Source organism: Diospyros lotus, chromosome 1, assembly GCF_014633365.1.
Source record: "Diospyros lotus cultivar Yz01 chromosome 1, ASM1463336v1, whole genome shotgun sequence".
NCBI classification, from domain to species: domain Eukaryota; kingdom Viridiplantae; phylum Streptophyta; class Magnoliopsida; order Ericales; family Ebenaceae; genus Diospyros; species Diospyros lotus.
Window position 1 is genome coordinate 39,221,368 of NC_068338.1, and position 26,945 is coordinate 39,248,312.

Genomic DNA, 26,945 nt, shown 5'->3' on the forward strand with positions numbered 1-26,945 from the left:
ATCATTAAAATGTTTTTAAAGTATAGTACAAATTTTAAAAATAAGAAAATTTATTTTCTTATACTCTAATTTAGAAAAAAAAAATACCATTTTAAATATAGTTTTTAATTTTTTTATGTCTATAGAGATATTTTCTAATTTTTTACAAGTTAACAATCTTAAAATTTTATGTACAATACACTTTCCTTTTACTTGAGAAAATTGAAAAATATGCCCAAAATACAACGTAACTAAGTTATTTTTCTCTTATTGTTTTGCAAGAGATTTTTATCATAAATTGAATTTTTATAATCCTACTCAAATTTTCCAAGAACTCTTGGATAGTCCTCCTTAAAGACAACTGCACAAGATGGCCAAAATACTCATCCAACCACTTTTATCTCTCTAAAAGTTAGCTCATTGCCACAAAATAACAAGCTAGTAAGTTTTGAAGACACAACGATCAAGAGTTAAGACTACTAAAAAGAGGTGGGTTACAATGACCTCCTATATATTCTCGAGGCAAACCCATATAAAAATTTCTAAATGTTTATCTAATATTTACAATTTATAAATTATTATGCATATTATAAGTTTAATTAATGCAACAGCCTGATAGATGGGGTGGTGGAGCTTCTAATGGATAACCAAGAAAATAAAAATAAAAATAAAAATAAAATGACAACAATAAGAAGAAGAAGAAGAAAAGGGCAAATGAAAAGAACATGTAGCTCAGGGGGAAAAGAAAAAGAACAAAAAAATAAAAATAAAAAAGAACAAGTTTGTTGTCCTATCAAACTTGTCAAAGACTATTACCCTACCCTAAATTGTATTTCAAGAACAAACAGTATATGATTATGGTTTCAGAAGGGAGTAAATTGACGAGATACAAAGGGTTTTTACAAATGGAAGATAAGAAAGCAATTACTGAAAAATGGTAAAGAAGACAACAACCATGGGCTTCTCATGTTAATTGCTAAGACAACTTCGCCAACTCTTCACCTTCAGGCCACCCTTCTATGCCCACCAAAAGCCCAAATCTGCAACCAAAAAGAGACGTAAACCAAACAAGAAGAAATACGGTTTCCATTACAGTATTAGCGTATAAAGAAATTGTCAACATACACTCACTCCGAGAGCCAAGAGGAAGGGAATTCTCAGTTTACAACACTTCCCACTTTGTAGAGAGTTAGGGAGGGTCGTATGTGTACTCAGCCTTCCCTTCGTTTTTTTTTTTTTTTTTTACAAATAGGCTGTGTTCACAACTCAAACCTAAGGTCACAAAGGAGCAATCTTGAAGTGGCTACCAACGTTGCAATATGCATTAGTAAGAGGTCAACTGCATATAATTTCAAATTGGCCGCAATATGCACATGATCATTCAGACAGTGAACGCGCTGAGGTTGTTCAGTGAACTACCAATTCTCCACCTCTATATATCATAAGTTTGTAAGGTCGAGTAACCCATTGCTTGATATACTAAATTTCTGGCTATTTTGGCACATTTCATTTAAACTGTCAATTCTCTATAGCGCCACAGCCATTTTGATAATGGGAGGGCCATAATTACTCAAAAATCCTATTTTATTAGTTTTAAGGTAACTTTCTTTTCTGTTTTCTCCTCAAATACCTAAAATGCAGTCAAGACGGAAAGCCCCATCTAACTGGAGTGACTTGACTTCAACTGGAAGAATTCACTTTCTGTCATGCCTGGTGATAAAATTTAGAGCAGGCTGATGCTGAAATTTCAAATAAAGTTTTTTCAATTCAAATGTAGCTACAATTGCTTGTGTAGAGGTGAACCCATCTTGGGGCTTGCTTACGCAAATCCATTTCATCAAGGAACTTCAAATTCACACTTTATTTTAAGTTTTTGTTTCTTTTCTGCATGGATTCATCAAGCAACACATAACTGAGTCAAGCCACAGGTCAACACATATTATATAAATGAAGAAATAATCCAATATCTTTTTATCAATCACATCAACAATATATCAGGCTAATGAATATTGACAGTGAAGAAAATAGATGCACCTTAAGATTTGTATCCCAACTTCCTGTACACAAGGCACTTCCATCAGCTGACAAACCTAAACAGCTGATCCGACCTTCGTGTGAGTTCTGAAGAGTCCCCAAGTTCAAAACCACCTGTAGAAGCACATAAAGAAAAGTATCGCAAACACGCACAGACCCAAGAGGAAAGCGAGATAATTCATGGAAATGCTAGGCTCTCAATTGTTTATTTCATTTATTCATTCATTCATTGCCTGCTTCTTGAATAAGTAGGGTAATTTTGCATTGGGAAAACGAACAAAGAAGCACAATTTCTGTGTCATATATAATAAAGATTGATTTTGCACACTTTCCCAAGAAAAATCTGTTTTGCAGGAACATACCTCTAACCCACAGTAAAGGAAATTCAAAAACTCTTGTTGCCACTTCAAAGGTCCTAAATATTGTTACTGTTCACTCATAACCCATCCTCATAAATTCAAACAGAAGTATGACCAAGCACTTCAACAAGAGGAATCTTGAAGTTGCAACAATGCAAACCATGCACACATGGTAACGAACTAAGGAAAGAACACACTGAAATGTTTTCCAAGGAATATATAGGCATGAAGAAAAATCTTTCATTGACTACATTGACCAGTGGAATGCCAGGGTATCTTTGCACAAAAGTAAATGCACGAACATTGTACCTATGATGGAAGAATCATTTACCTTAGCAAGTAAAGTATCCCATACATAGCAATCTCCATTGGTGTACCCAGCAAAGAGAAGCCGGCCAGATATGGAGAAAGCAAGTGAAGTCACAGGAGGAATTTCATTATCATCATGCTGCTGACAGTATACTTGGAGCTGATGCCCTGTCCTAATGTCAAACAACCTGCAAGTTCCATCATCTGAACCAGTTCCAAATCTATTGCCATCTGGGAAGAACTTCACAGTATTAACATCACCCTCATGACCATGAAAAGTCCTCACTGCTCGACTAGCAACACGAGTGTCCCATAATCGAGCAGTTGCATCACAAGAACCAGACACGAACATTCTTGAGCTTGAACCACATATAGAGACACTGCAAAAATGACGATAAAATTTAAGAAACAAACTATTATGCTTTTTCATCAGAAGCTATATAATTATCAACAAAGAGATGCAACACATCTGAAGCAAAAAATCATCAGCCAAATCACATTCTATTTTCAGGGAAATTTTTTAAAACACCAGCACTGTTTCCATGGATAATTGAAAGGTGAAACTTATTGTGACCAGCTTATGGACTGGATTATAAATCAAAGGGGGTATCAAAGATTTAGCTTGGTGGCAAAAGGCTTAATCAAGTTGAAAGAAATAGAACAATGAATAATCACCAGAGCATCTGCGGAATGCGGTCATTTTAAGGTTTATAAAATATACTGCACATACCAGGGCCTTGACTTCTATCCTGTTCTACTTTCAAGGCCATGAACGGAAGCAAATAGCTGTCATTTTTAACTGATGTATTACTCAAAGCACTCTGGCATGGTAGTGGCAGAAAACATTGTTGGATAAGCAGTTCTTGGGAAATCGCTGGTACTATTGGCATTATTTTGACAGGGTGCATAAACAATCAAGTTTGGACTCTGCAGCTCCAATTAAGAAAACCAAAAATATAAAAAGGAGAAAAAAAGGGATAGGCCATCAATGTAAGGCAGCCAGACAATACTTTACTATATGCCATCTATCTGCCCCACAGAAAACTGATTGTTCACCTCCCTTCACAAAACAAAAACTTTCAAATGACAGCTCACATCAAATTCAATAAGATCTAGCAAAAATATATAAGATTGAAAATGCAACTCATCTACATATGAATGTTCCTCAATCATGCTGTAATACAAAGAAAGGTTTCAGTTTTGGAAGATTCTTTCATAAGCATATTGTAGAAGCATTTCTATCAAGAAAAAAATGATATCACACCAATATCAATGTAGAACTCAGAAAAAAAATACCTTAGCACATCAGCAGTATGGCCTGATTGAAATTCACCTCCAAAAACAGACGTTCTCAGGCCCGTAGTTATATCCCATAAAACACATGTATGATCACCAGAACTTGTTATCAGATGAGTATCTTCATCTGGAACATACTGACAACAAGAAACATAACCCTTGTGCCCACTAAGCATTCTTGATACAGGTAGATTCCCATCCTTATCAGTAGGAGAGTTGAGGTTGAAGATGGAGCAGACACTATCAAGGCCACCACAGGCAACAGATTGCCCAGTTGGAGAGAAAGCACATGTCATGACCCATGCACAAGGTAACTTTATAGCATGAGTTTTCTGGCTTGTTAGAGCATTCCACACTATTAGCCTCCCATCCTGAGAGGCACTGACAATACGATTCTTTTCAAGAGTCCAGTCTAATGAATAAACCTGCAATATGTCTCATGAGATTTAAGCCCCACATTATGACTTCATCATGAATAACGTTACCATGTTAAATCATTTATTATTTTCACATGTTTTCTAATGAGTAAATATAATGTCAAGAAACAACAACGCAGAAGAGATTAAAAGCTTACCAACCCATATTTAAGTAAGGTATAAACAACAGGAGTACAATTTACATCTTGTCAATTTCATTTAGACATTCCTTCTATGGAAATCACACTACATTTTCACCAATCAAACAGAAGCAAAGACTAGCAGGGACATTGACTAAATGATAACACACTTCAATTGAAAAAAAGAAAAACAATAACAACATATCAAGCCTTAATCCCACCATGTAGGGTTGGCTATATGAATTCTAGCCCACCTATTATTTCTATCTATGGCCTTATCTTTTGTAAGGCTCTTACAACTCATATTATAATAAGATTCTCCCAACAAGTTTTTCTAAGTCTTCTTCTACCTCTTTTGCTAAAGACTTGTTCTATTCCATCCATGCGTAGGAGCCTCAATTGATTTTCTTCTCACATAACCAAACTATTTTAATCATGTCTCACATATCTTCAGCATGAACCACTCCGACCTTATTATGAATAGCCTCATTTTTAATTTTATCTTCTCACATCCATCATAACATCCCCACCTCCATTTCATTCATCCGCTATCACTTTGGCTACAGGAGGGGAAAGGTTAAGTGACATTCTAGATGTCTTGTTTGGTAAACAGGATGTTTACCCAGGCATTGTAGTCTTGCCTATCATTGGATAGAGAATGGAAGGAGAAAGAATGCAAAGGTTGAGTCAAAACCAAAGAACAGGGAACAAGGAAATTACTAATGATTAAACACTAAGCTTTCAGTAGGAGTGATAGGGAACCCTTTTTTCTTCCTTGTCAAGGAATGTTTTAGGATCATATTTACGCCACCTGAGGAGGACTACATTTGAAATTATAAGGACTCGCCTTTCATCTTGTATCACCTTTTTACTTCTCCATAGCCCAGGCATACTTCTACTTTCTTCCTCCTTTTATAACAGATTCTTGCTCCTATGTTGTTCATATACTTTCTTCACTTATTTAAGTGTTAAAATTGGAGAAACACAATAGAGAAAATGTATTCAATATACTTCGAAGGTAACAATAAGTGAGATCTATTTATAGATAAGCTAACGAACAAATTAAAGAAATGAGAGCAAATCAAGGAACAAAATAAGGGGAACAAATTCTGTGATAAGTTTTAGAACAGAGAATGAGAAAAAAAAAAAAAAACAGAAAAAAAAAATCTAGAAACCAAGGAGAATTGACTTGGTTCAGAAATCAAGAACAATTGATCAACAATAAAATATTGCCACAGGAGATTAGTGAGAGAATTGGAGAACAAAACAGAGACCAGAAGAATGGTGCCAGAATACCATGAGAACAGAGACCAAGAGAATGGTACCAGAATAACATTAAATGGAAATCAAGAGAATGGTGTCAAAATACCGTTAAAACGGAGATTAAGATAATGGTATTAGAATACAATCAAAATACTACCACAGGTGAATTGTGATCAAGGTGGAGATCAAAGGGAGAACATCAAATGGTAGCAGAATACCATGACAAACAATGCCATAGGAGGATTGTGGCTAGAACAGATATAAAAAGGACACAGAGAAGCAACACTGGAAAATGATCGGTGACAGATCAGTGGTACACCAGTAGATCTGGTCTCTCAAATCAGCAACAGGACTGGCAGATGGCAGCAACGGAGAATGGGATGAACGGAGGATCAACAATGAGTTTTGCCTAGAATCAGTCTCGTGTCTTCAAACACGAAACTCAGAAAAAATCAACCTTGACACTCTGATACCATGTTCAAATTGGAGGAACATAATAGAGAAATTGAATACAATATGATTCAGAGTATACAATAAGTGATATCTAATTATACATAAGCTAATGAATAAAATAAGGAAATGAGAGTAAATCAAGGAACAAAATTGGGGAGCAAATTATGCAATAATTTCCCCCTAATCTAATCATATCTCTAATAATATCTCTAACATTAAGCTCAAATATTTTCCTATCTAAAAAATAAATGATGGACAAAACTGTAGTGGAACTTAGCTGATAAAAATTGGAAAACCTCAACATACTGCTGCAAAGCACCCTAAGTGATGCGTGCCACATACTGCTGCATAATCTGTTATCTTAATTCTAGGATTGACGCTCTCAGAGATTTTGAAAACAAAAAACAAAAAGTTAAAAATTTACCCTTTTTTTACTCTGCCACTAATTCAAATACCCCATGTCAAACTTTAACCATGAAGAAACTACAGGTCTTTAAATGAATGAATAGATTAAATCTGTTAGCATACTCATTCCCAGAATCTTCTTCTTCGCCAGCTAATTATATGTTTCAAGTATAATCAATCGTTTGCACAAATAGGAAACAGCCAAAATCAAAGCACAGATAGAAAATCGCAAATCACTCACTATATCCTGTAAAACATTCACACACAGAATTTTGAATTCCAGGAGAAAATGCAAAACCCTACCTTCCCCGTGTGTCCCTGCAGTGTCCTACAGCAAACAAGATCCGTGGGGCCGAAGCTGACCGGAGTCTTACCTTGTGACCTCGCATACCCCGCCACTGAAAATTCGTTCCGGGAAAAACAAATAAACAAAAACACAACAACAGATCTGAGCAAACCTAATACATACAATCAACCGATTGACAAAGCATAGAAACGTATAAAGCCACGAGAGATCCGAATTGCAAACCATCAGTGTCGAGAAGAAGAAGACGCTTCTGCTTCAAACGCTCTCTGAGAGCATTGACAGTCTCGGTGGCGGCCGCGTGCCGATCCTTCAGCTCTGCTACGGACATCCTCGAAAAAAAATAAAAATAAATAAAAAACCTGCTAAAGACGGGCGGCCATCAGATGTCGGCGATCAGCTCGGTTTGAGCCCTAGCCCGTGCTCCGGCACTGAATACAGATACATACACACGCATGAAACCGAGGAACAAATTGAATTTCAGCTCAGAGAAAGGCTGTGTGATTAGGGTTAGATAATTGGAATATCGAACAGGGACGAAGTACAGATTGTAGAGAGAGAGAGAGATCCAGATGGGGTGGGGTGGGTGACGTGGCAGGTGAGGAGCTGATGGAGGGAGTGCGAGTGCGACACGCTGGTTTGTGGGTCCTAGTGGTCAGGCAAGCATAGTTGACGCAACACCTGGGTCTTGTTAGGTCGAATAATCTAAGTGTCATGACTGACTGATGGCAGTCATGACGCTTAGGTGGCAATACATAATTGGCTGTGCTGCCATCTCACACATGAGGCAAGGCAGCACAGCTAATGATATGCTGCCACCTAGGCGTAATGACCTTCATCAGTCATAACATTTAGCATTGGTGGGGTCTTTTTTTTTTTTTTTTTTAATTACACGCTATCACTCAGCTCGCCCTAGAACTATCACGAAAGAGATAAATTAAATATGTGTTTGGGTGGTTAGGTTTTTTGTTTTTTTAAACTGTATTTACTGGCACTTACTAAAGACCTTTCCAAAAAAAAAAAAATTTCTTCCCCCAAAAATTAATACCATGCTGGCAAACTCCAACATTACTTTTACAACTCCCCCTCTTTACCACTCAGCTATGGCTAAGTCGACAACCTCGTTTGCCATGCCATCTCCTGTTTCACTTGGAATTTGGAGTTAAAACTGATGAATTGAAATGGTCCAACACTTCAATTATATACTCTTTTCTCTCTCTTTTTTTTTTTAAATTTATAAGCTCAATCACAACTTAACAAATTTATTTTATTTTTTAAAAATATATAATTTGTTAGTAGTTATTATTAGGGACAGAACTAAAATTTTAATTCAATAGAGGTGAATTTAAATATAAAAAACATAATTTCAAAAAAAAGATAATAATAATAATATAAAAATATAAAAACTCTTTATAATTGTTTCTTATAATTTTTCATAACGATTTCATTATTAATTTTATTAAATATATTATTTTTAACACACACAATTAAATTATCATTCATCTATTGATCTCTAATTCTATTACACTGTTGATTCTTTATAATATTCATTATAAAAAATATTATTTCAACTGAAGCATAGTAATGAAAAGAAAAAAAAATTAGGTAAAAATCAAGAAAGAAAGTAAAAAATAAGATAAATTTGAAATGAAATGGATTAGAATTTAAGAGTTACTGGATTTGGGCCATTTAGCCTATTTAGGCTAAGATTTTACACAATAATTTTAGATTGATTTTGAGAATTGAACTTGAATTAAAGATAATATAAAATTTTAAAAAATATAAAATTTGGCCCAATGGGAGCAATTGCGTCTCACTTGGCTTCTCCGCTCTTCATTATATGTATTTGAGTTCACTCAACTCAACATATTATTGAAAAGTAATAATTATAAGTTTTTGTAAAAAAAAAATTATATTTTTGATTATTAGCAAAAATTATATAACATATTTAAGATTATTGCCTTACACAGTCCCTCGTCATTTATGCTTTCGATTTCGACAGATGAGATAAAACGCAGACGAGCCTTTAGCTATTGCCTAAACTAAATATCAAACTCGTAATCTACTATATTAACTCAGCGTATCACTTATCAGTCATTTATCCTATGTCCTAAGAGCAATTATAGAGCATATTTGACTCTTATAAGGTTAGAAAAAAATAAAATAAATATTTATGTGACTGGAATGTTACGCTAAAAGAACTGCGTACAACATGCAAAAAAAAGCAAAATTTCCGTTACCGGGAATCGAACCCGGGTCTCCTGGGTGAAAGCCAGATATCCTAACCGCTGGACGATAACGGATGGGTATTACTCGTACTCTTTCAAACGTTTTTATAAATCAATATATTTATGATTGTTTAACTTTATATTGTCCACCCCGTAATTCTTCAAAATACTATCGCCTAATAAACCTAGCTGTCAAAAAGGACTCAAAAACAAACAGTGCAAACTGGTGAATATTGAGTCGTGTTGTATTGGCTTGTGTGGCGTAGAACAATCAAACTGTTTTCCATTATAGTTAAATATCTTCTTGTTGAAATTTTGTTTCACCAACATATTAGGACATTATAAATGCATTTTAGTGGGTAGCCTAACATAATTTATTACTAGTTCTACTTCTAGAGCTTTATTAGTTTCTCTATTACCAGTATATAAACGTACTGGGTTTACACCGTTATAAATATAATGTTCTTTTGTTCACATGTGGTTACACTAACAGATTTAAATATTTAAATATTATACCACATTGAAACATTATATTGGCACTTTAATAAAAACTGCAAAAACATGTTAATTCAGTAACAATGTTATGTCATTGATTAATAAATAATGCACAAATGAACAACAATTGATCCAAATTGCCAAAAAAAATTCTGCGCCCTGTAAACCATTGTTTTCCATTTGTGGTCTCCTCAGAAAAGATAACACATTGATCGGAGAACAAACACGTACCATAATAGAAACACGAAAAAGCTAAACAGTAGAATCAAGCATGGGCTTGGATATTTATGCCATCTTTCCCATGAAGTCTCGAGTTTCCCACTGCAGTTGAATGTGAAGAGTTTTCCAGCATTAGGCTCCAGAGTGGGAGAGCGGAGTAGTTACAAACTGGCCATCTTTGTATACGTGAATAAACTGCTGTGGCAATGCATGTTCCCCCTGTAGAACAAGAAAGGATAGCAATAATTATTGCCCCCTTCTAGTTTCGGTTTAGTTTATACCAACCAATGTTGATTAATTAGTGGTTTTACCAAAGATGATAACCAAGTGGGAGCAATGGCCACAAAATTTTATCACTCTGTAATTATCCATGTTTTGAGCATTGCCACAAAAGAACTTAATCAGATAAGGTTGAAGAAGTTGACCAACTTGAAAGAGCCTTTCATTTGACTGGCAAGGGAGTATAACTGGTGTCATCAAAAGTAGATGTGCTTCCAAAACAAAAATATTGAGTGTATGCAGAAAACCGTAACTAGCACAATGTTCAAATCCATGTCCTGTGAAACTTCCGAGTAAAGACTAATTTTCGGGGGTTTGTGGGCACTTGTATTTGTCCTTGGTCCTACAGATCATAAACAAAATATTGGCACACAAAAACTAGGCTTAGCGTAGGAATTCTTCCTTGGGGGTTCTTAGGGCTGCAAGCTCATCAAGAAATTCTAGAATGTACTTCTTTTCTCAAAGTTCATAAAATTGAGATACACTGAGAAAGGACATCACTGCATCTAATTGAGCGAAAACAGGCAGAAAAGAGACCCCACACCCAAATACTTCCTTGGTAAAGAGTAACGTCACCATTTTGTTCAAGGAGTTGCTTGTAAGGGGGAACCAAGTTCTGAAGCTGATCATTTTTCCTTTCTTAGCTTTACTTGCCTTCCTAATAAGTGTATTTGGAGACTAATCGGTCTCCTTTCAGTACAATCACTCAAAAAACTCAATTAAACTGTCAAGGAAAACAATTTAGTCTTTGAAAAGGGTTCAACCGAGAGTATTTGCTCAAAGCCATCAAACATCTCCCCAGCTAGACATACAGTAGTTCCCTATCCTCCAGTCAAGTTTAGGTCACTTGGCTAATCAGACAGGAATGGCCCTTAATGTCCTAGAACTGCCCAGAGACCTAATAACACTATGCAAAACTAGAATTCACAATCTAGAAAAGGGACAAAGCTCACTTTAACATCCATCTTCCCAAAATGTAAATGTCTCAATTTATTAACCACTCCCCTTGAGATGGTACATATGTTCCCAATTAGTTAAGGATCCTTGAGATGCTACCTACTGTCAGCATCAGTATCACCAATTTAATGATAAGTAACACATGGGCAATAAAATATTGAATAGAAAAAAAATGGAATAGAAGTGGCAAACGATGAACAAAATATGAGGCAAGTTTAGAGGATGAAGCAGAAGACAACCTCCCAACAAAAGATTAACAATTGTATATAACCATTCCATTAATCTGATATTTCAAACTTGTGAGCTGTGAAGCTTATCTTTATCAATGTCAAAAAGTTTAGAATAACTCGCATAAAAGAATATGTACTGTAAGATTAAACAGCAAAACTAGGCCTGCTTCTTCTTAAATTTAAGTATTGAATGGAAGAACATTCAAGCTAGGCCTTTCAATAGTCCAATCCAGGACAAATCCAATCCAGATCCGATGAGGAAATAATCTGGTCAAGATCTATTTGAATTTTGGACCAGATCTCACAAATCCATGGTCCAATCTAGATCCATGCCATAAATAATGTGTACCCGACTTGGCTAATTTTTTTGTAATCAAACATCCTTTCAACTATCAATGTCTATATGTTAAAAACATAAAGTTTTAAAGAAAAAAAAATCAGACATAAAAACAGTATTAATATTATATAGACATAATTTTGTAAAAAAATTCATATAAAATGAAACAAAAATCTTGTTATTTTGGTAAAGAATCACACGTATACATACAAATATTGTCTTCTAGCATCTGGCTTTTGTAACATAGAATAGCTTTTTACATTAAAAAGATTATGTAAAATATTTTTTAAGCATAAACATTTTTCTAAATATTTTTTATGTAAAAATAACGTTTTTTTTTTTTGCTAAGAGCTTGTCAACATTTTTCATTTTTTTTGCAAAGAGGTATTAACAACCCTATGTTTGGAAGTAGAATTTTTCAACATAGAAGAATATGTACAACAACAACACAAGCCTTAACTCCACCAGGTGGGGTTAGATACATGAAATATAGACATCCAGTCATTTCTGTCCATGACCATATCCTTGCCATATATTCTATGCCAAGTGGAAGGGTTTCTTGCCAAGTTTTTCATTGCTCTAACTCTCCCAATTTGTTACAAAGTTCCTCCATTTCATCCACAATTTTGGCCTTCTCACTTGTCCAAACCATTTTCAGCATGACTAACTTCTTATCTTCAGTAGGTGTTCCTAACTTTATTGCATAGGATTTTGTTTCTTATTTTTCCTCTATGATCTCTCACATCCATAAAATTCTCACCTCAGCCTACGCACATATTGGCATTTAACTACCTAACATTTTGAACCATACAACAAAAATGCTTTTATAGTCATCCGATAAAACTTCTCTTTTAGCTTCAAAGGGATGTTACGATCACATAAAGAAATATCAAAAGAAGACAAAAATACTGATTAGCATATGGGATTGTTGATTTTCATTTCATTTGCTTTTCCTTCCATAAATCCTAGTTCCAGTCATGGCATCATGTTCAATGTATTTTCTTTGATGATAAAACCAAAAAAGGAAATATCATGATTCCCAAATTTATATTTCTTGCCAAAATATGTGACTGGCCCATGTTTAGTTATCATGATCGTGGTAGATATTTTTATAGTCTTGGATTCAAAGAGGTATAGTTGATATTAAGGTATAAACCATTGCAAGCAACTACCACAAGAATATGTTCTCTCTATTTTTAGATTTCTAGTATAATCTTGAAAGAGTTGTAACTGGGAAAATTTTAATGTAAGCATACCCAATCATCATCTGGCCTAGCACCAGGTATGAAGACATTGATTTCACTTGATTTGGCTGTCGTTATAGATGTCTCCAAAGAATCTTTGCTCAGATATAATTGACAGCCACCTGTATTATCCACTGTAATTGTTGGAGCTGAACCCTGGAAAAGCCATAAAAAATTATTAACTTGGATTATTGTGATATGGCAGACATTATGTGGCCATTCCAGTGCCAACTGAATTCTAATTCTCTATGGACCATTAAGGCATAATGCAATTGGAAGTTAATACATAATTATGGACTTCAAGATAACAGAATGATCAATATCAGGAAGATTTTTCAAGAACTCAGATATAAACAGGGAGAAGTTGGTACCTGGCACTGCACCTCAAGACTACTGCAATTCACAATCTCAAAAGCAGACACAACATCCTGTTTTCAAGTTGAATTAAGTGAGCCATATTCCTTACCTTCTGCTTATAATACAGAAGCATAGATAAATATATACATATCTATGTCTATTTTCATACTGACTGTGAATACAACACCCATCTTGGTGCATTTATCAACTGTTATGTTGTTGACCTTCCCTGCACATTGGTAGACTTTCAATAAGCTACTACCTACTTCCTGAACAGAAATCCTACTTGAAGACACTATCTATTGATTGGTAGCAAATATAATACTTAAAACAATAATAATAACAATCAAGTACATATAAGATTAAAAACAAAAACAAAAAACCTTGGATCTGCAAAACAGAATCTCTGCATCCAAAAACATAAATTGACTGCTTTGCATCACAATCATCAATCACTAAATCCTTCCTTCCAGTTTGATTCTCAACCACCCACCTGCATGATGTACAATGTAGTAACAATAAGAAATTTAAAATAAAACTCTTATGTTATTGATGCAGCATATTAAAGCATGAAAATGCACTCACTTACGACCCAATTGGAGCTCTAGTTTTGGAGATCCCACTTTAGACAAAGAAGGAGAATTGACATGACTTTCTTTCTTACTAGCACAAACAACGCCACTCCTATCTGTGCGGTTCTTAGATTTCATGTCATCTGTGACCTTTCTCAAACCTAGGAGGAAAGAAATCAATTGAAACACACAATGAACATTTGGAAGAAGAGAAAATTGTTAAGAAATAATAACTACCTGCAGTCACTGACTTTCCCGAATTAATTTCTTGAAAAACAGCAGCCATCCCCTCCTTTGAGTGTGATGATGAAGACTGACGAGATTGTGAAGTAAAAAGTGATGAAGGTGGAGTGGATGGAGGTGCGGGAGTGCTTGGCATAGTAGTTTTTGTTGGGGCAGAAACAATTTTTTTACCAGTGGCACTCCAAACAGGGCCCAAAGGATAGTGACTCTTCACATAATCCCTCAAACCTGGCACATAGAGCTCCTTCATAGCTTTGGCCCACTCCACATTACTCGGGTCTTTATTTTTGAACTCAACAAGAATCTGCAAAACAACAAAAGAAAGAATAATAGACTAATCAATAGATTACAGTTTATCCAAATTGCTATCTACAAAGTGGTATCACATTCTCATTGAAAACAGGAAACATGTTTGTGATTACATGCAAATTTTCTTATGGTATAATTCCAAGGACAGATGGAAGCATCAAGTGTGAAAAGGCAAAAATCAATATATCAGATATACAATCCCTAGTTGTATTGTTTCCTTCATTTACCCTCTATTTTCTAGCCCCAGTTTTATACCAAAGTGTCATTGAAAGCTTCATTTACCAATGCTCCAGTAGTACAACTATACTAATAATTTACTTGTCAAAATTCTGTAGCATCCAAAATGGAGGGAAGTGGAAGTTCATTTTTTGTTATTGGGATAACCATTCCCGGGAACTATAACTGGAAGTCACTAACTGCTGGCTAATGCATAAAATCTCTCCAGCAATAAAGCTTATTCTGAAGAGATCATCTAATGCGTTTGCAGACAGACACCCAGAACTACTCCTATTTTTTATTATTAAAAATGCAAAGTCACTTGGTTAGAAGTAGATTTTGTTAATTAATATATCCAATTTAAAAGTCTTATGAAGTAAAATCACAAAGTGCCTTTCAAACAGAGATATATTATGAGGCATTACACGAAGACAAAAGGAACCAGAAGTTTGAAATGGAGGAATCATGGGAATTCACCGTCTCATCCATCAACACAAACACAATTTCTTCTTCCCAAAATTAGTTTACACGGGGAACTTGGATTAAAAATAATAAGAAGAAGCAATAAAAAGAAACATGAAACAGAAAGGGATTGGTTGAAGTATAACCTTGGATAAAAAGACTATATGTTATTGCATTTCAGTTTTTCTTGCCTCATCCAGTTCAATAGGAAGGAAAATATTGTACTTCTTTTATAAATGGCATGCTCTGTAGAGAGCTATAACTTGCAGCTGACATTTGAACTACCTTGTTATTGTAAAATTCTGCAGCCTGCCAACTTTCTTCAACGTGTGCAATAGGCATGCTCATACCTTGAAAAGGGAAAGATGACTGAGGAACCAACATGTACCAAAAATTATATATTTTTTCAGTGTTTACGGTTAAAAATGTCTCTCACCACAATTTTTTCCAGTATATGCAATCCAGGCTAGAGCTGCAAGACTTTCAGAAGCAGCTTTCAAGTGGTTAAAAAAATCTGATCGCCTTCCTTCAGTCATTGAGTTGGCTTTAAGTATCACTTCATTTAGTGGCTTGAGAAACTCGGCCAAACCTGCAATGTCTGGTTTCTGCAAATGAAGAGGATCACGTTCACTATTGCATTACTAGCACTGCAGATACATGACGGAACAATATAATAGCAGAAGCGAAACTTGTTCCTTTATAAACATTTTAACTCAGCCACAGCAACAAGATTCCATCAATTACCCATTGCTTTTAGCCTCAGCTCGTGCCCAACAACAATCACATCATCAATTACTCACCAATATTTATCAGAAATAACCTGTCTTAATGACAATAACACTATTCCATTTATATATACATACATATATATATATATCAGTTATATCTCAGTAGTTCGTCTCCATAATTAATTTACATCAATTATAAAAGAAACTCCAGAATAAGAGAAGAACCTTTAAAAGACATATGAAACCAATTCGAAAATCTATTGTAAAGCCAAGTCAACCAATACTCGTAATAATTTCGTGCTAAATTAACACAAGCATTCAGAATGGCATTCTTAAGAATGTACTGTTGATCAACACATCATTAATCAATCACAAACATGGACTTTTAAGTCTCAACACCTCAAGACCAACTGTGGCACGAGCATGGCACAAATTAAACTGCAAGAATCTGAATAATGCACACACAAACACAAATTCTGTCATAACCGGCAAAAACAGAATTCAAACAGAAACTAACCTGCGTCCGCTTGACCGTGATAAGGAGCTCCCGCTGAGCAGAGAACGCATCGGCCAGAACCTTGGTCACGTCCAAAACCTGTCCCCCAACCTTCTCCGCAGCAGCCAAAACCCTACCAAGGCGTTGTGCCACGAGATCGTCGAAAGCCACAATCGACAGATCCAGCGCGGCGGCATCCCCGCCACCCTGCTGAGGAACCGCCCCTCCGGCCGACAGCGCCTCCAGCCGCACCACCGCCGATTCAAGCCTCTCTATCAGTTTCTCCTCCATTGCTAATATGGAGTTTTCCGATGCCTCGTTTTGGTTCGTTCTTAATTCTTATACGTCCGTTTCAGTGGAAGCGTGGTGAATGTGAGAAAATCATGACATTTGGCGGGGTGCCACGTGTCAGTTGTAGAGTAAACTTTGGCGGTTTATGGCGTTCCGTGACACCTGTACCGCTGTACGGTAAGACTGACGTTTATCAGATCCATCCATATTCCGCTCCGCAGGCCTGTTTGGCTAACCCTTTTTTTTTTTAAAGGAGCCTTTAACTTACCCAACTTTTAAGTTATTTAAAGTTTTTAAGTTAAATAATATTTAAATTAATAACATTTTTAAATAAATATATTTTTAAATTATAAATTAATAATTATGTAATTAATTTATAAAATTAGATAAATTATAGAACTTAACAAAAAAATTTAAAATTATAAATTTATAAATATATTAATTTTTAATACAAACAAAATTTATAAATTAATGTATAATAAAATACGGTTGATAAATTATATATAATTATTTAAAAAATATATTAATATAATATTTTATGTTTAAAATTAAATTTAATTCATACAAATCTTTAATATATAAGTTGAGACATTATATAATTTTTTAAAATTTTATATTTTATCAATACATATCAAGTATAAATATATAAATAAATATTAATACTTAAATATATATTTATTTCCTCTATAAATTTGTTATATATTATAAAATTACAAGATTAGATAAGATACAATAATTGATAATAATAAAAATTAATAATTATAAAATTCAAAATTAGATCACACATGATATTTGAATTGAAATTTAATTATCTCACACATATATACAAATTGGTTAGTAAAACAAAATTATAAATGAGGTGACAGGAGACGACAACAATGAAAGAGACTAACAACTACGATGAGCAATCTTGAGGAAAGAAGTAGTAAGAGACGATAATGGCGACGAACAGCTTGTGGCGATGGATCTAAAAGCAGAGACGGAGATGGCGTGACCAAAGATGAGACCCACCAAACAATGATAAAGGTGATGCCCGATCTGGAGATGAATCCCGACGACTTGCGACAAAAACATGAGACGATAATGGTGTGACCGATGAGACCCACAAGGTGACTATCAATCTAGAGAAGAAGGAGATGTGACGACGTTGGGTGACTTGAGGCGACAATGTTGCAACCAAGGAAGGAACCCATTAACATAAGGCAATTTGCGGTGGCCGAGCTAAGCGACGATGGTAATGGAAGAGGGGCGACGGTGGTAACGACCATAATGCCAAATGCGAAGGGAAGATGGGAGAATAGATAGTAATGAAGAAAAAGAGATAACGTTATAATAGCAACGACAATGGATGTAAATATTAAAAATATTGTAGGACAAAAATAATAAATGACTCAATCAATATAATAAACTAGTGATAACATATTTGCAAAAGTTGGGGGATAGAAGCTTTTTTCAAATGCTATTCTATTAGTGTTTAAACAGTGTAATTTTTAAACTATTTAGTGTTACCAAACACTTTAAGAAAAAATATTGAATAGCTTATAAGTGGTTAAACTGCTTAGTCAAATCCACCTTATCGAGCCATTGGGCTGGTATTCTTGAGAATTACCACACTCAACCGTCATTAAATTAAAAAAAATTACACATAATATTGCTGCATCTTCAAAAATTACAGACTTGTCATGCCCCTAAAAACTCGGTAAAAGACAATTTAATAGTTATATCTCTTCTTTGTCTGTCTAGCTCCTCTTTCTCTAAATTTACATTACAAAGTATATATTACAATGACCATATATAATTTCTTAAAAGATTTATGATTACAGAAAGTACAGCACATATGCAGGGTTTTTATTTTTATTATTATATGCATTATTTATTATCTATCTTATTATAGATAAAAAAATCTTGCATAAGACTAATGCAAATTAATATGGACATAAGATGAAAGAAAGGACAAAATGGTACATTCATCCAGAACTGAATCATCCGAAAAAAGAATATGAACTTTTTATAGATACAATAATTAAAGCCACACACAAAAATAAGTTACTTTCTCCGAATAAAATTATCCTTCTTTTAACTTCAATAAATTTAGCTTCTATTTTCTCTTATCAATAAATAATTATCAATTTTAACGATTAATAGTGGCCAATATTAAATTTACTGTTTTTATTTCTTTTAGATATTTATATAATTTGAAAATAGTTATAGTTTAAAAATATATTTTTTAAATATTTTATTATATATAATTTTTTTATATTATATATATTAGTTTATATTTATACTTTAGAACATAAGTTTCTATATATATATATATATATATATGGATGATCACGGGAGTCTCAATTGCTCAAATCTCTTGATTCTGGTAAAAAAAATAAATCACGAAATGTCAAACACTCAAGAAATTGAACCCGTGCACAACTGGTTGGGGGTGCTCGACAAGCAATTAAGTTTCACCATTGAGCCATGCGACTCGACCTTCATCACGAGAGTCTCAATAGCTCAATCTCTTGATTCTGGTAAAAAAAATAAATCACAAAAGGCCAAACACTCAAGGAATTGAACCCGTACACAATTGGTTGGGGGTGGCCGACAAGCAATTAAGTTTCACCATTGAGCCATGCGACTCAACCTCGGGGCTAACATATGTTTATATTTATATAATAGAAAATGTATTTATGTCACTAAAATACATTTTATAAAAAATGAGAAGGAGAGAAAGTAAAGAGTCTTTTAAAAAATGGGGTCTATTTATCCTATTATATATTTTAAGAACATGAACAACCACTCTTATCTTTAAAATGGGAGGCACTACTTGTAATTAAGCTAAACTTAAGGGACTTTGTTTATAATTTAACCAAAAAATGTCATATTTTTTTCACGCAACAAATTCAGAAAAGCTTTTTTCAAATTTCAACTGTTGAAATAAAGAACTCTTTTCTTATCTTAAAAAGTAAAAACTAAAAAAATGTGTTCAAATTAGTTAAATAGGTTAAAATGCATTCAAATTGTATATTTATATTTTTAAGTAATATTAATATTTTAAATATCTTAATATTATTTTTTATCAATCAGTTTTAAAATTCATTTTTTCATTTTTATTATAAGTACAATTAATATTAATTTTAGTTGACCTAAAATTGATATTTTCTATTTCAAAAACACAAGAACAAATTATTTAACATAAATTACACCTACACCTCACTTGATTTGAGTTATTTACAAAAAGATCCCTCCTAGTTTAAAAATACCTCAATATGCCTTTGACTTACTTTTTTAATTCAAATAACTTATTTAGATAAATTTTTAAATCTACATGATTTAAAAATATCTCTAAATTTCATCAACTTATTTTTTATTCAAAAAAACTCATTTAGATAAAATTTTAAATTCTGTAATTTAAAAATATCTCTAAATGTCATTAACTTCCGCATAAATTTCATTCAAACAATTCATTTAGATTCATTTTTAAATATCTGAAGTTTATAAATGTTTTTAGATGCCTTTATAATTTAATTTTTTCTCAAATTAATATTTCATCCAAAAATATTTTTAAATTGACAAAAAATTATCTAAGCAAAAAAAACTACAAAAACTTTAAAAATATTTTTAAATCACATAATCTCTTTACGAACACCACAAACTATAAGATGTAGTTACAATTTACCCTCTTATTTATGAGGAATAATAAAAAAACATCTTTCTAACAATCAACCAATGCCTTACTTTAATAGCCCATTTGAATCTAGGGTCATTTTCAATTTTCTATTTTCATTCACTTACTGAAAAAATAAACAGAAAACTTCATTTACTACATTGATGAATACAATTTTTATTTTAAAAAATAAAAATAACAAAATATATTTTTTTACTGATATTTTATTTCCACACTCTTCATCTACCTAAATTTAGTCACGAACTAGCTATACTTTATTCATAGACTTAAACCCTACAAAGGGGATGCAAATTTTTGTCAATATAAAATAATTTGTATGTATTTAATTATCTGATAAGATATACAACCACTTATATTGAGTGTCATTTTAGTTTTTATTTTTAAAATTTTGAAAAACAATATTATCAAATTTAATGGTTAGTTTTTATTTTTTAATAAAAAATAAAAAGTAAAAACATACATTGAAAATAAAGGGATAAAACAAAATAAAAATAAAAAGCCTTAAAGCAAATATCCTTGAGATTATTTTGAGGGTAGCATGGTATTCTGCATGAGAAATGAAGGTTCCAGACTTCCAGTAAAATTGCTCCCTTAATAAACATATCGATAGAATAAATTTCAATTGGAAGATAAATTTTTTTATATGATTTAATAACACAAAGAGAAAGCACCTAATAAATACCATCAGAAATATTACAACAAAAAATGGATAGAATAGAATGGTCACCAATAATGAAAATTACAAAGGCATGCTACAACAGGAACTTAAATTTGCCTAACAAACAATATGTAACTAATTTTTTGTAACTTAGGAAAAAAACAAACAATTTTGTCAATTCTTTTTTACCTTCAATCAAGTTAAAGATTTTAAATTAAGAGTTAGTTATAACACATGGAGAATTTGAAGTCATGTAGTAAACCGCAACTAAAGGGGCTTTTAGGTTTGTGTTGTTAAATATACTTCACATATCATGGGAATAGTCAATAGTGGGAATCAGCAATATACAAGGGCTAAGTGTAAGACTTGAAGATGAAGTTCAACTTATTGGACAACCAACAATTGTGTTCAAGCACAAATGATAAGCAACAATGTGATTCCGCTCCGTAGATCCATGTAAAATTATGTACACGCTACAAAAATATTTTACCTTTCCATGCAGCATTTCTTGAGCAGAAAATACTTATCTCCATTTTGATCTCAGCCCGTCACCGCCCGCTTCATCCTTGGATGCACGTGAGACTTTGCCAGTAACAACAGTCGCATGGGAACGCAGAGGAGCTGTTTCTCTGGTTGTCCGAGGTTCCTATGCAATATGAATCGATTTTAGCTGGAAGAAATAGAGAAAGTGGAAATGCATTGGTAACTGCTACGGAATTTTTTTTGGTTTTTATCTTGAGACGGAAAAGACGAAGAGTTTCTATCTAATTTCTTGTGCCGGATAATTACAATCAAATGGATGAGGAAAAAGCACTGATATTTGAGTTTTTCATTATTTGAATATATATACAAGGATAATGAAATACTAACAGAAGACTGCTCTGTTGCTAACCACAAAAGCCTTCTTCCTAACTAGTGAAATATTTTCAGGGTAGCTCAAATCAAATTCCCTTTCCCAAATGCTCTCTCTTATATAGATGTAAGAAAATTATATCCAAAATTAGCATCAATTGATACTACAATTTTCGGTGTTGCAAGTTCAAATTTGAGCCTCAACCAAGTATTATAAGAAATTACTGTTGTAACCACATCTAACAATGTTTTGTCCCGTAATAGTCATCTTTATGAATAATTGAAAATCTTAACACCTCTAACAAGATAGACCCTGCCTCATGCTTGATCATGAAAGTACTTCTTACGATGTGTCAGATTAGGACTGAATAACAAGCTCAATAATATGTCACGGAACTGTTCAGACCAAGGTTTAGAACACTAATCAAATATAATCCATAACAAGAGCATCGGAACAAGACTTACAGATCGAAAAGGAAACTCATCACCCTCCAGCATGTGTATTATTTGCCCCATCTTTGGTCGTTTTTTAGCATCCAAATCCACACAGCGAAGGCAGACCAACAACACTCTCTTCAATGCTCTTGGAGAAGGCTGCACTCGAATCAGGGGGTCCAACATCTCCTCCCCACGCCGATTTGCGACCATTCCTTTGAACCAATCAACCAAGTTCATCTATAGGCAAGAAAAGGAAACGGATAATGATGCTATATAGTCAATATCAATACCCAAGAGGAACTGGGATAGGAATGAACAAAAGGAAACTTGTTTCCACCTCTCCAGGTGCTCTTGAATAATCAACTGGGCTCTTTCCTGTGATTAATTCCATAAGCAGAACCCCAAAACTATACACATCGCTCCACTCATTGAGCATACCTGTACTTGCATATTCTGGAGAGACATAGCTGCAGCAGCAAAATGAGATAAGCAAATAATATTACAGACTGATAAATGTCTTATTCACCTTCAACTAGAAGCAACTGACAAGTTGAATATACAAGAGTTATGGGGAAAAAAGAAACAAACAAACCCGAATGTTCCCATTACTCTCGTAGTCACATAACTCTTCTCGGGTCCCAAAAGCTTAGCCAGTCCAAAATCTGACACTTTAGCATTCCATTTTCTATCCAGAAGAATATTACTAGATTTCACATCACGATGCACAACTTTGGGTTCTAGTCCTTCATGTAAATAGGCTAGTCTGTCATAGGAACAGGACATATTAAGTACATGCAGATCAGGCAAAAGAGAACAGAACAGTTGTCTGTGAGATAAGTGACAAAGGAAGAATCTAACAAAGGAAGTGAAGATAAAATTTACTTGAAAACAACAGAAAGATAAGACATGATAGATTTACTCTCATTGTCAACATCCACACAACCAGAAAATCAAAGACTAAGACAGCATTTGATGAACGATGCAATAAGTAAAACTATCAGCATTTGATGAATGATGCAATGAGTAAAACTATATTTTTTTTTTCTGTTTTAATCATCTTTTTCTTTTGGGTGGGAGCCGCATTGGAGAGGGAACTGGAAGGCAGTTTGGGTTTGAACCCCATATGTCATGAACTTAACACAATTAGTAAATTGCAATCAGGCCTTTCAAGATGAAACTAAATTCAAATATCCCTCATTGAAAATCCTTTCAGTTATTCTTCAAACTGGTTGGTTAAATGCATGTTAACGAGCACTAGAAACAACCATATTTCAGTTTTAACTACTCATTCTCAAGTAAAAATCTAACACCAATAAAATGAAACCCACCCTTTTGCCGTCCCAACTGCAATCCTCATCCGAACATCCCAAGTGAGAGGACTAACGGGCCCTACATCACCATGTAGCCATTGCTCCAGGTTGCCATTGTCAACGTACTCGTACACAAGCGACCTGATTGGGCAGTTTTAAGTTGCAACACCATTAGAAGAATAATAAGGAATTCTTTACACATTTTCTGTAGACAATAGGAAGCAAACGGGATTATGAAAATTACCTTCTAGCACCGTCTGCACAATACCCAATAAGACCCACCAGATTCTTGTGCCTCACTTTTCCAATTGCTTCCACTTCCACCTTGAACTCCTTCTCTGCCTGACCCCTTTATATAAGATGGTTATAGAATGTAAGTAAAGCACCACAAATTAGGATTTTTTTTCTTAGAAGAGAACTGCAACTCTACGGAATCTTGATCATATTTTATTTGACTACAAATTCACCTCAGCATACAACAACGCCAACTTCTTAACCATGAGAACGTTGCCCAACGTCTCATTAATTTTATATGAATGTGCTCATTTAAGTTAATAAAATGTAGCAATAAAAGTAAGATTTTCAGTCCCTCGTTTTCCAGTGTTACCAGAGAATTAGAAGTAAGATTGACTATTTTCAAGCGGCATAATAAGTTAATAACTAATGGCTTACTTCAACAGTCCAATCAAAATGTGACTGAGTTCCCGAGATAGAGAGTGCTGTACATAATGGAAGATAAAAAAAGTGATTCAATCAAAGGGGAGATGGGAAAAAAATCAAAAGTGTTTGAATCCACCACCAAATCAGAGCTAATACGTAAAGCTAGGCATAGTAGAGAGAGAGAGAGAGAGAGAGTTGTACATAATGGAAAATAAAAAAATTCATTCAATCAAAGGGGAGAGAGAGAGAGAGAGAAAGAGAGTCAAAAGAAGATGATGAGAAAGAACAAAAAGGAAGAAAGAACAAAGGAATCATCCTTTACTTTTCCTCAACAAGCTAGCTAGCAAGAAAGCAAAGTCATTTACGACGCCGACATGTTCCAGATCGACCAAGCTCTGATAATCTCTGCTTGAAGACCTGTTAGTCTACAAATTTCGTACCAGTTGATATACACCATAACCAAAGGAACCAAAAAAGAAAATTCTAAACAAGAAAATTAAGCACGAAAACAATGTAGCTGCAATTGAAGTTTGCTTACTTGTTATTTAGAAGATTCTTCACCGCAACCACCGAGCCATCCTGTAAAACCCCTCTGTATACAATCCCGTAACCGCCTTCACCGATCACATTCTCATCCGAAAATCCTCGTGTCGCCACCTCCAGCTCCTTTAAGCTGTACCACCGGCCCCACCCGATGTTCGGTCCGTCGGCCGACACCGCCGACGACGACGTCGTTTCGCTTTGGCTCCCGCCGGAGACGTTGCTTCCTGAACTCCCTTTCCCGATCTCAACCCCAATCACTTTCCCCAACTTCGCCCTGACATTCGCACCTCTCTCCTTCTCATGTCCATCGATTTTCCCCTTCTCCGCTAGATCCGATCCCTTGATTTGGATGATCTCCTCCGAGACCAGAGGTAACAACCCCGAACCGTGCTTAACCAGCGTCCCTCGCCGTCTCGAGTTTCGATTCGAACGAAGACGAAGGAAAACCAGGAAAAAGACTACGATTATGCACGCAAAGCATATTCCGATCAGGACGTAGAGTTTCAGCCCCATAATTGGCGTTTTGGAGGCCAGACTGTGAAAGACGGATCTCCCTGAGCTTCCGCCGCCGCCGGCATCTTGGCCGGAAACCGCCATTGTTTCCGCAGAAACCTACGCAATCTGCATTTCTGCAAGAGGCTTGAGAGAGAGAGAGAGAGAGAGAGAGAGAGAGAGAGCGTTGAGTGACTGAGAAGCTGAGACTGCAGTGGTAGCAGAAGGAGTATCCCTGGCTTAACGCTAAAATCTCTCAGCAAAATGGAAAAAGGCCGATGTTGGAGCTTTTTTGACGGACAGCGGGCCTTCAACGGATATAAAACGAAAAAGCGCACAAGAGCGAGACAAAAAGTAGAGCGGGAGGATGATATTACGAGAAGCCCCCTACTACAGGCTACATCTATAATTAATGACAATAATATTTAATTGCATGACTTAGTTTAACTTTAAATTAATAGTTTTTTTTTTGTTATAAAATATTTAATATGCCTTTTACGTTACCATCACGATGATTGAACATTTTATGTACTGGTGTTATTATTTTGGATTATTTTATAGGATTAATTATTCATAATTAATTTATAAAATAATTAATGATAATTGAATCAAGTTATTAGTGTTTTTCATGAAAAATAACAATTAATCAGTCGACCCAATAAAATAAAGGCCAATCACATGGCAACTTAGCAAAATAATAATAATAATAATAATAATAATAATAATAATAATTAGCAAGAAAAAATTGAAATGGAAGGGTGAGGAACGAAAATATGGGAACTTGAGAAATAAGGGATAATCATCTAAGCTTGAAAATGGTCAATGAGTCTTTATCTTAGAACACACGACAGTGTCGGTAATTTTTGACTTTTCACTTAGTTACCTTACACTTGCATGTTGAAAATAAATAGGTCACCTAATAATATTGAGAAATAAGTAAACTTCTGCAAGAAAATTTATGAAAACAAAATTGGTAAATGGTTTGTAAAGTGAAAATTATAATATGTCCAATCAATATACAATAATAATAATGCTTAGTTTTAGCTTCCAAGATTCTACTTACATGGGTTATAAAATGTAATAATATATTAGTATAAAATATTATTTGAAGTGCTAAAATTGAGTCGCCAATTATTTGAAAAACTGAGAAAACTTCTCACTAAATCCCTCTTTATGAAAATAAATACATTTCTTGCAATGTAATAAAGTACAAATGCCGCGTGGGTCCTGAGAAAATTGCCCAAAATCCTGCATTCAATTTTGATGTAAAATCTTGTTTTATAGGCGGGGGATTTTGTAAATTATGTAAGAAAATGGGGGGCCATTGGAATTTACACTTAATGGGGAGTAAGTGTGTCGCGGAAACCCACACGAGGGCATTAATGATTAGTTGAAGAATTTGTCATGAGTTTCTGCAAATAAGGTAAAGTGCTTTGGAGTTGCTTCACACAAAGGCAGGGCCAAGGATCAAAAATTAAGGTGTGGGGTCAGTGTCAGCCTCGGTTTGGTGGTCAATTCAAATCGTTCATTAAACATTTAAGCTATAGTTGGTGGCCATGTAAATAACATTAAATATATATTATACGATCACCACTGCTAATTTTATAATGTATTTATTATTAATTAATAAAACTATTTGATATTAAAGATAAAGCGTATTAAATGTACTTTAACAAGTACCTTAAACTCTTT

General features: G+C 34.3%; 3 protein-coding genes and 1 non-coding gene across 4 annotated transcripts; all 4 read right to left on the reverse strand.

The window, feature by feature from the left end:
• Positions 1–677: 677 nt before the first annotated feature.
• Positions 678–7,551, reverse strand: LOC127788142 (guanine nucleotide-binding protein subunit beta-2). Its single transcript, XM_052316254.1, has 6 exons — positions 7,184–7,551; positions 6,958–7,052; positions 3,978–4,402; positions 2,704–3,061; positions 2,014–2,127; positions 678–1,019 (listed from the first exon to the last, which is right to left on the reverse strand). Exons 1-6 carry the CDS (start codon positions 7,287–7,289, stop codon positions 984–986), a joined length of 1,134 nt encoding a protein of 377 aa, XP_052172214.1. The 5' UTR covers positions 7,290–7,551; the 3' UTR covers positions 678–983.
• A 1,638-nt stretch (positions 7,552–9,189) lies between these two features.
• TRNAE-UUC (transfer RNA glutamic acid (anticodon UUC)) lies at positions 9,190–9,261 on the reverse strand. Its single transcript has one exon. It is a non-coding gene; the product is annotated as a tRNA-Glu (tRNA).
• Positions 9,262–9,734: 473 nt separating this feature from the next.
• Positions 9,735–16,804, reverse strand: LOC127797634 (cyclase-associated protein 1-like). The gene is made up of 10 exons (XM_052330710.1): positions 16,352–16,804; positions 15,543–15,711; positions 15,392–15,456; positions 14,114–14,423; positions 13,890–14,037; positions 13,688–13,797; positions 13,478–13,533; positions 13,319–13,375; positions 12,960–13,103; positions 9,735–10,119 (listed from the first exon to the last, which is right to left on the reverse strand). The coding sequence occupies exons 1-10, from the start codon at positions 16,619–16,621 to the stop codon at positions 10,033–10,035; spliced, it is 1,416 nt and encodes a 471-aa protein (XP_052186670.1). The 5' UTR covers positions 16,622–16,804; the 3' UTR covers positions 9,735–10,032.
• Positions 16,805–20,885: 4,081 nt separating this feature from the next.
• Positions 20,886–25,562, reverse strand: LOC127795025 (probable receptor-like serine/threonine-protein kinase At4g34500). The gene is made up of 7 exons (XM_052326429.1): positions 24,757–25,562; positions 23,803–23,907; positions 23,577–23,699; positions 22,841–23,011; positions 22,586–22,715; positions 22,276–22,485; positions 20,886–21,604 (listed from the first exon to the last, which is right to left on the reverse strand). Exons 1-7 carry the CDS (start codon positions 25,356–25,358, stop codon positions 21,482–21,484), a joined length of 1,464 nt encoding a protein of 487 aa, XP_052182389.1. The 5' UTR covers positions 25,359–25,562; the 3' UTR covers positions 20,886–21,481.
• Between the last annotated feature and the right edge of the window lie 1,383 nt (positions 25,563–26,945).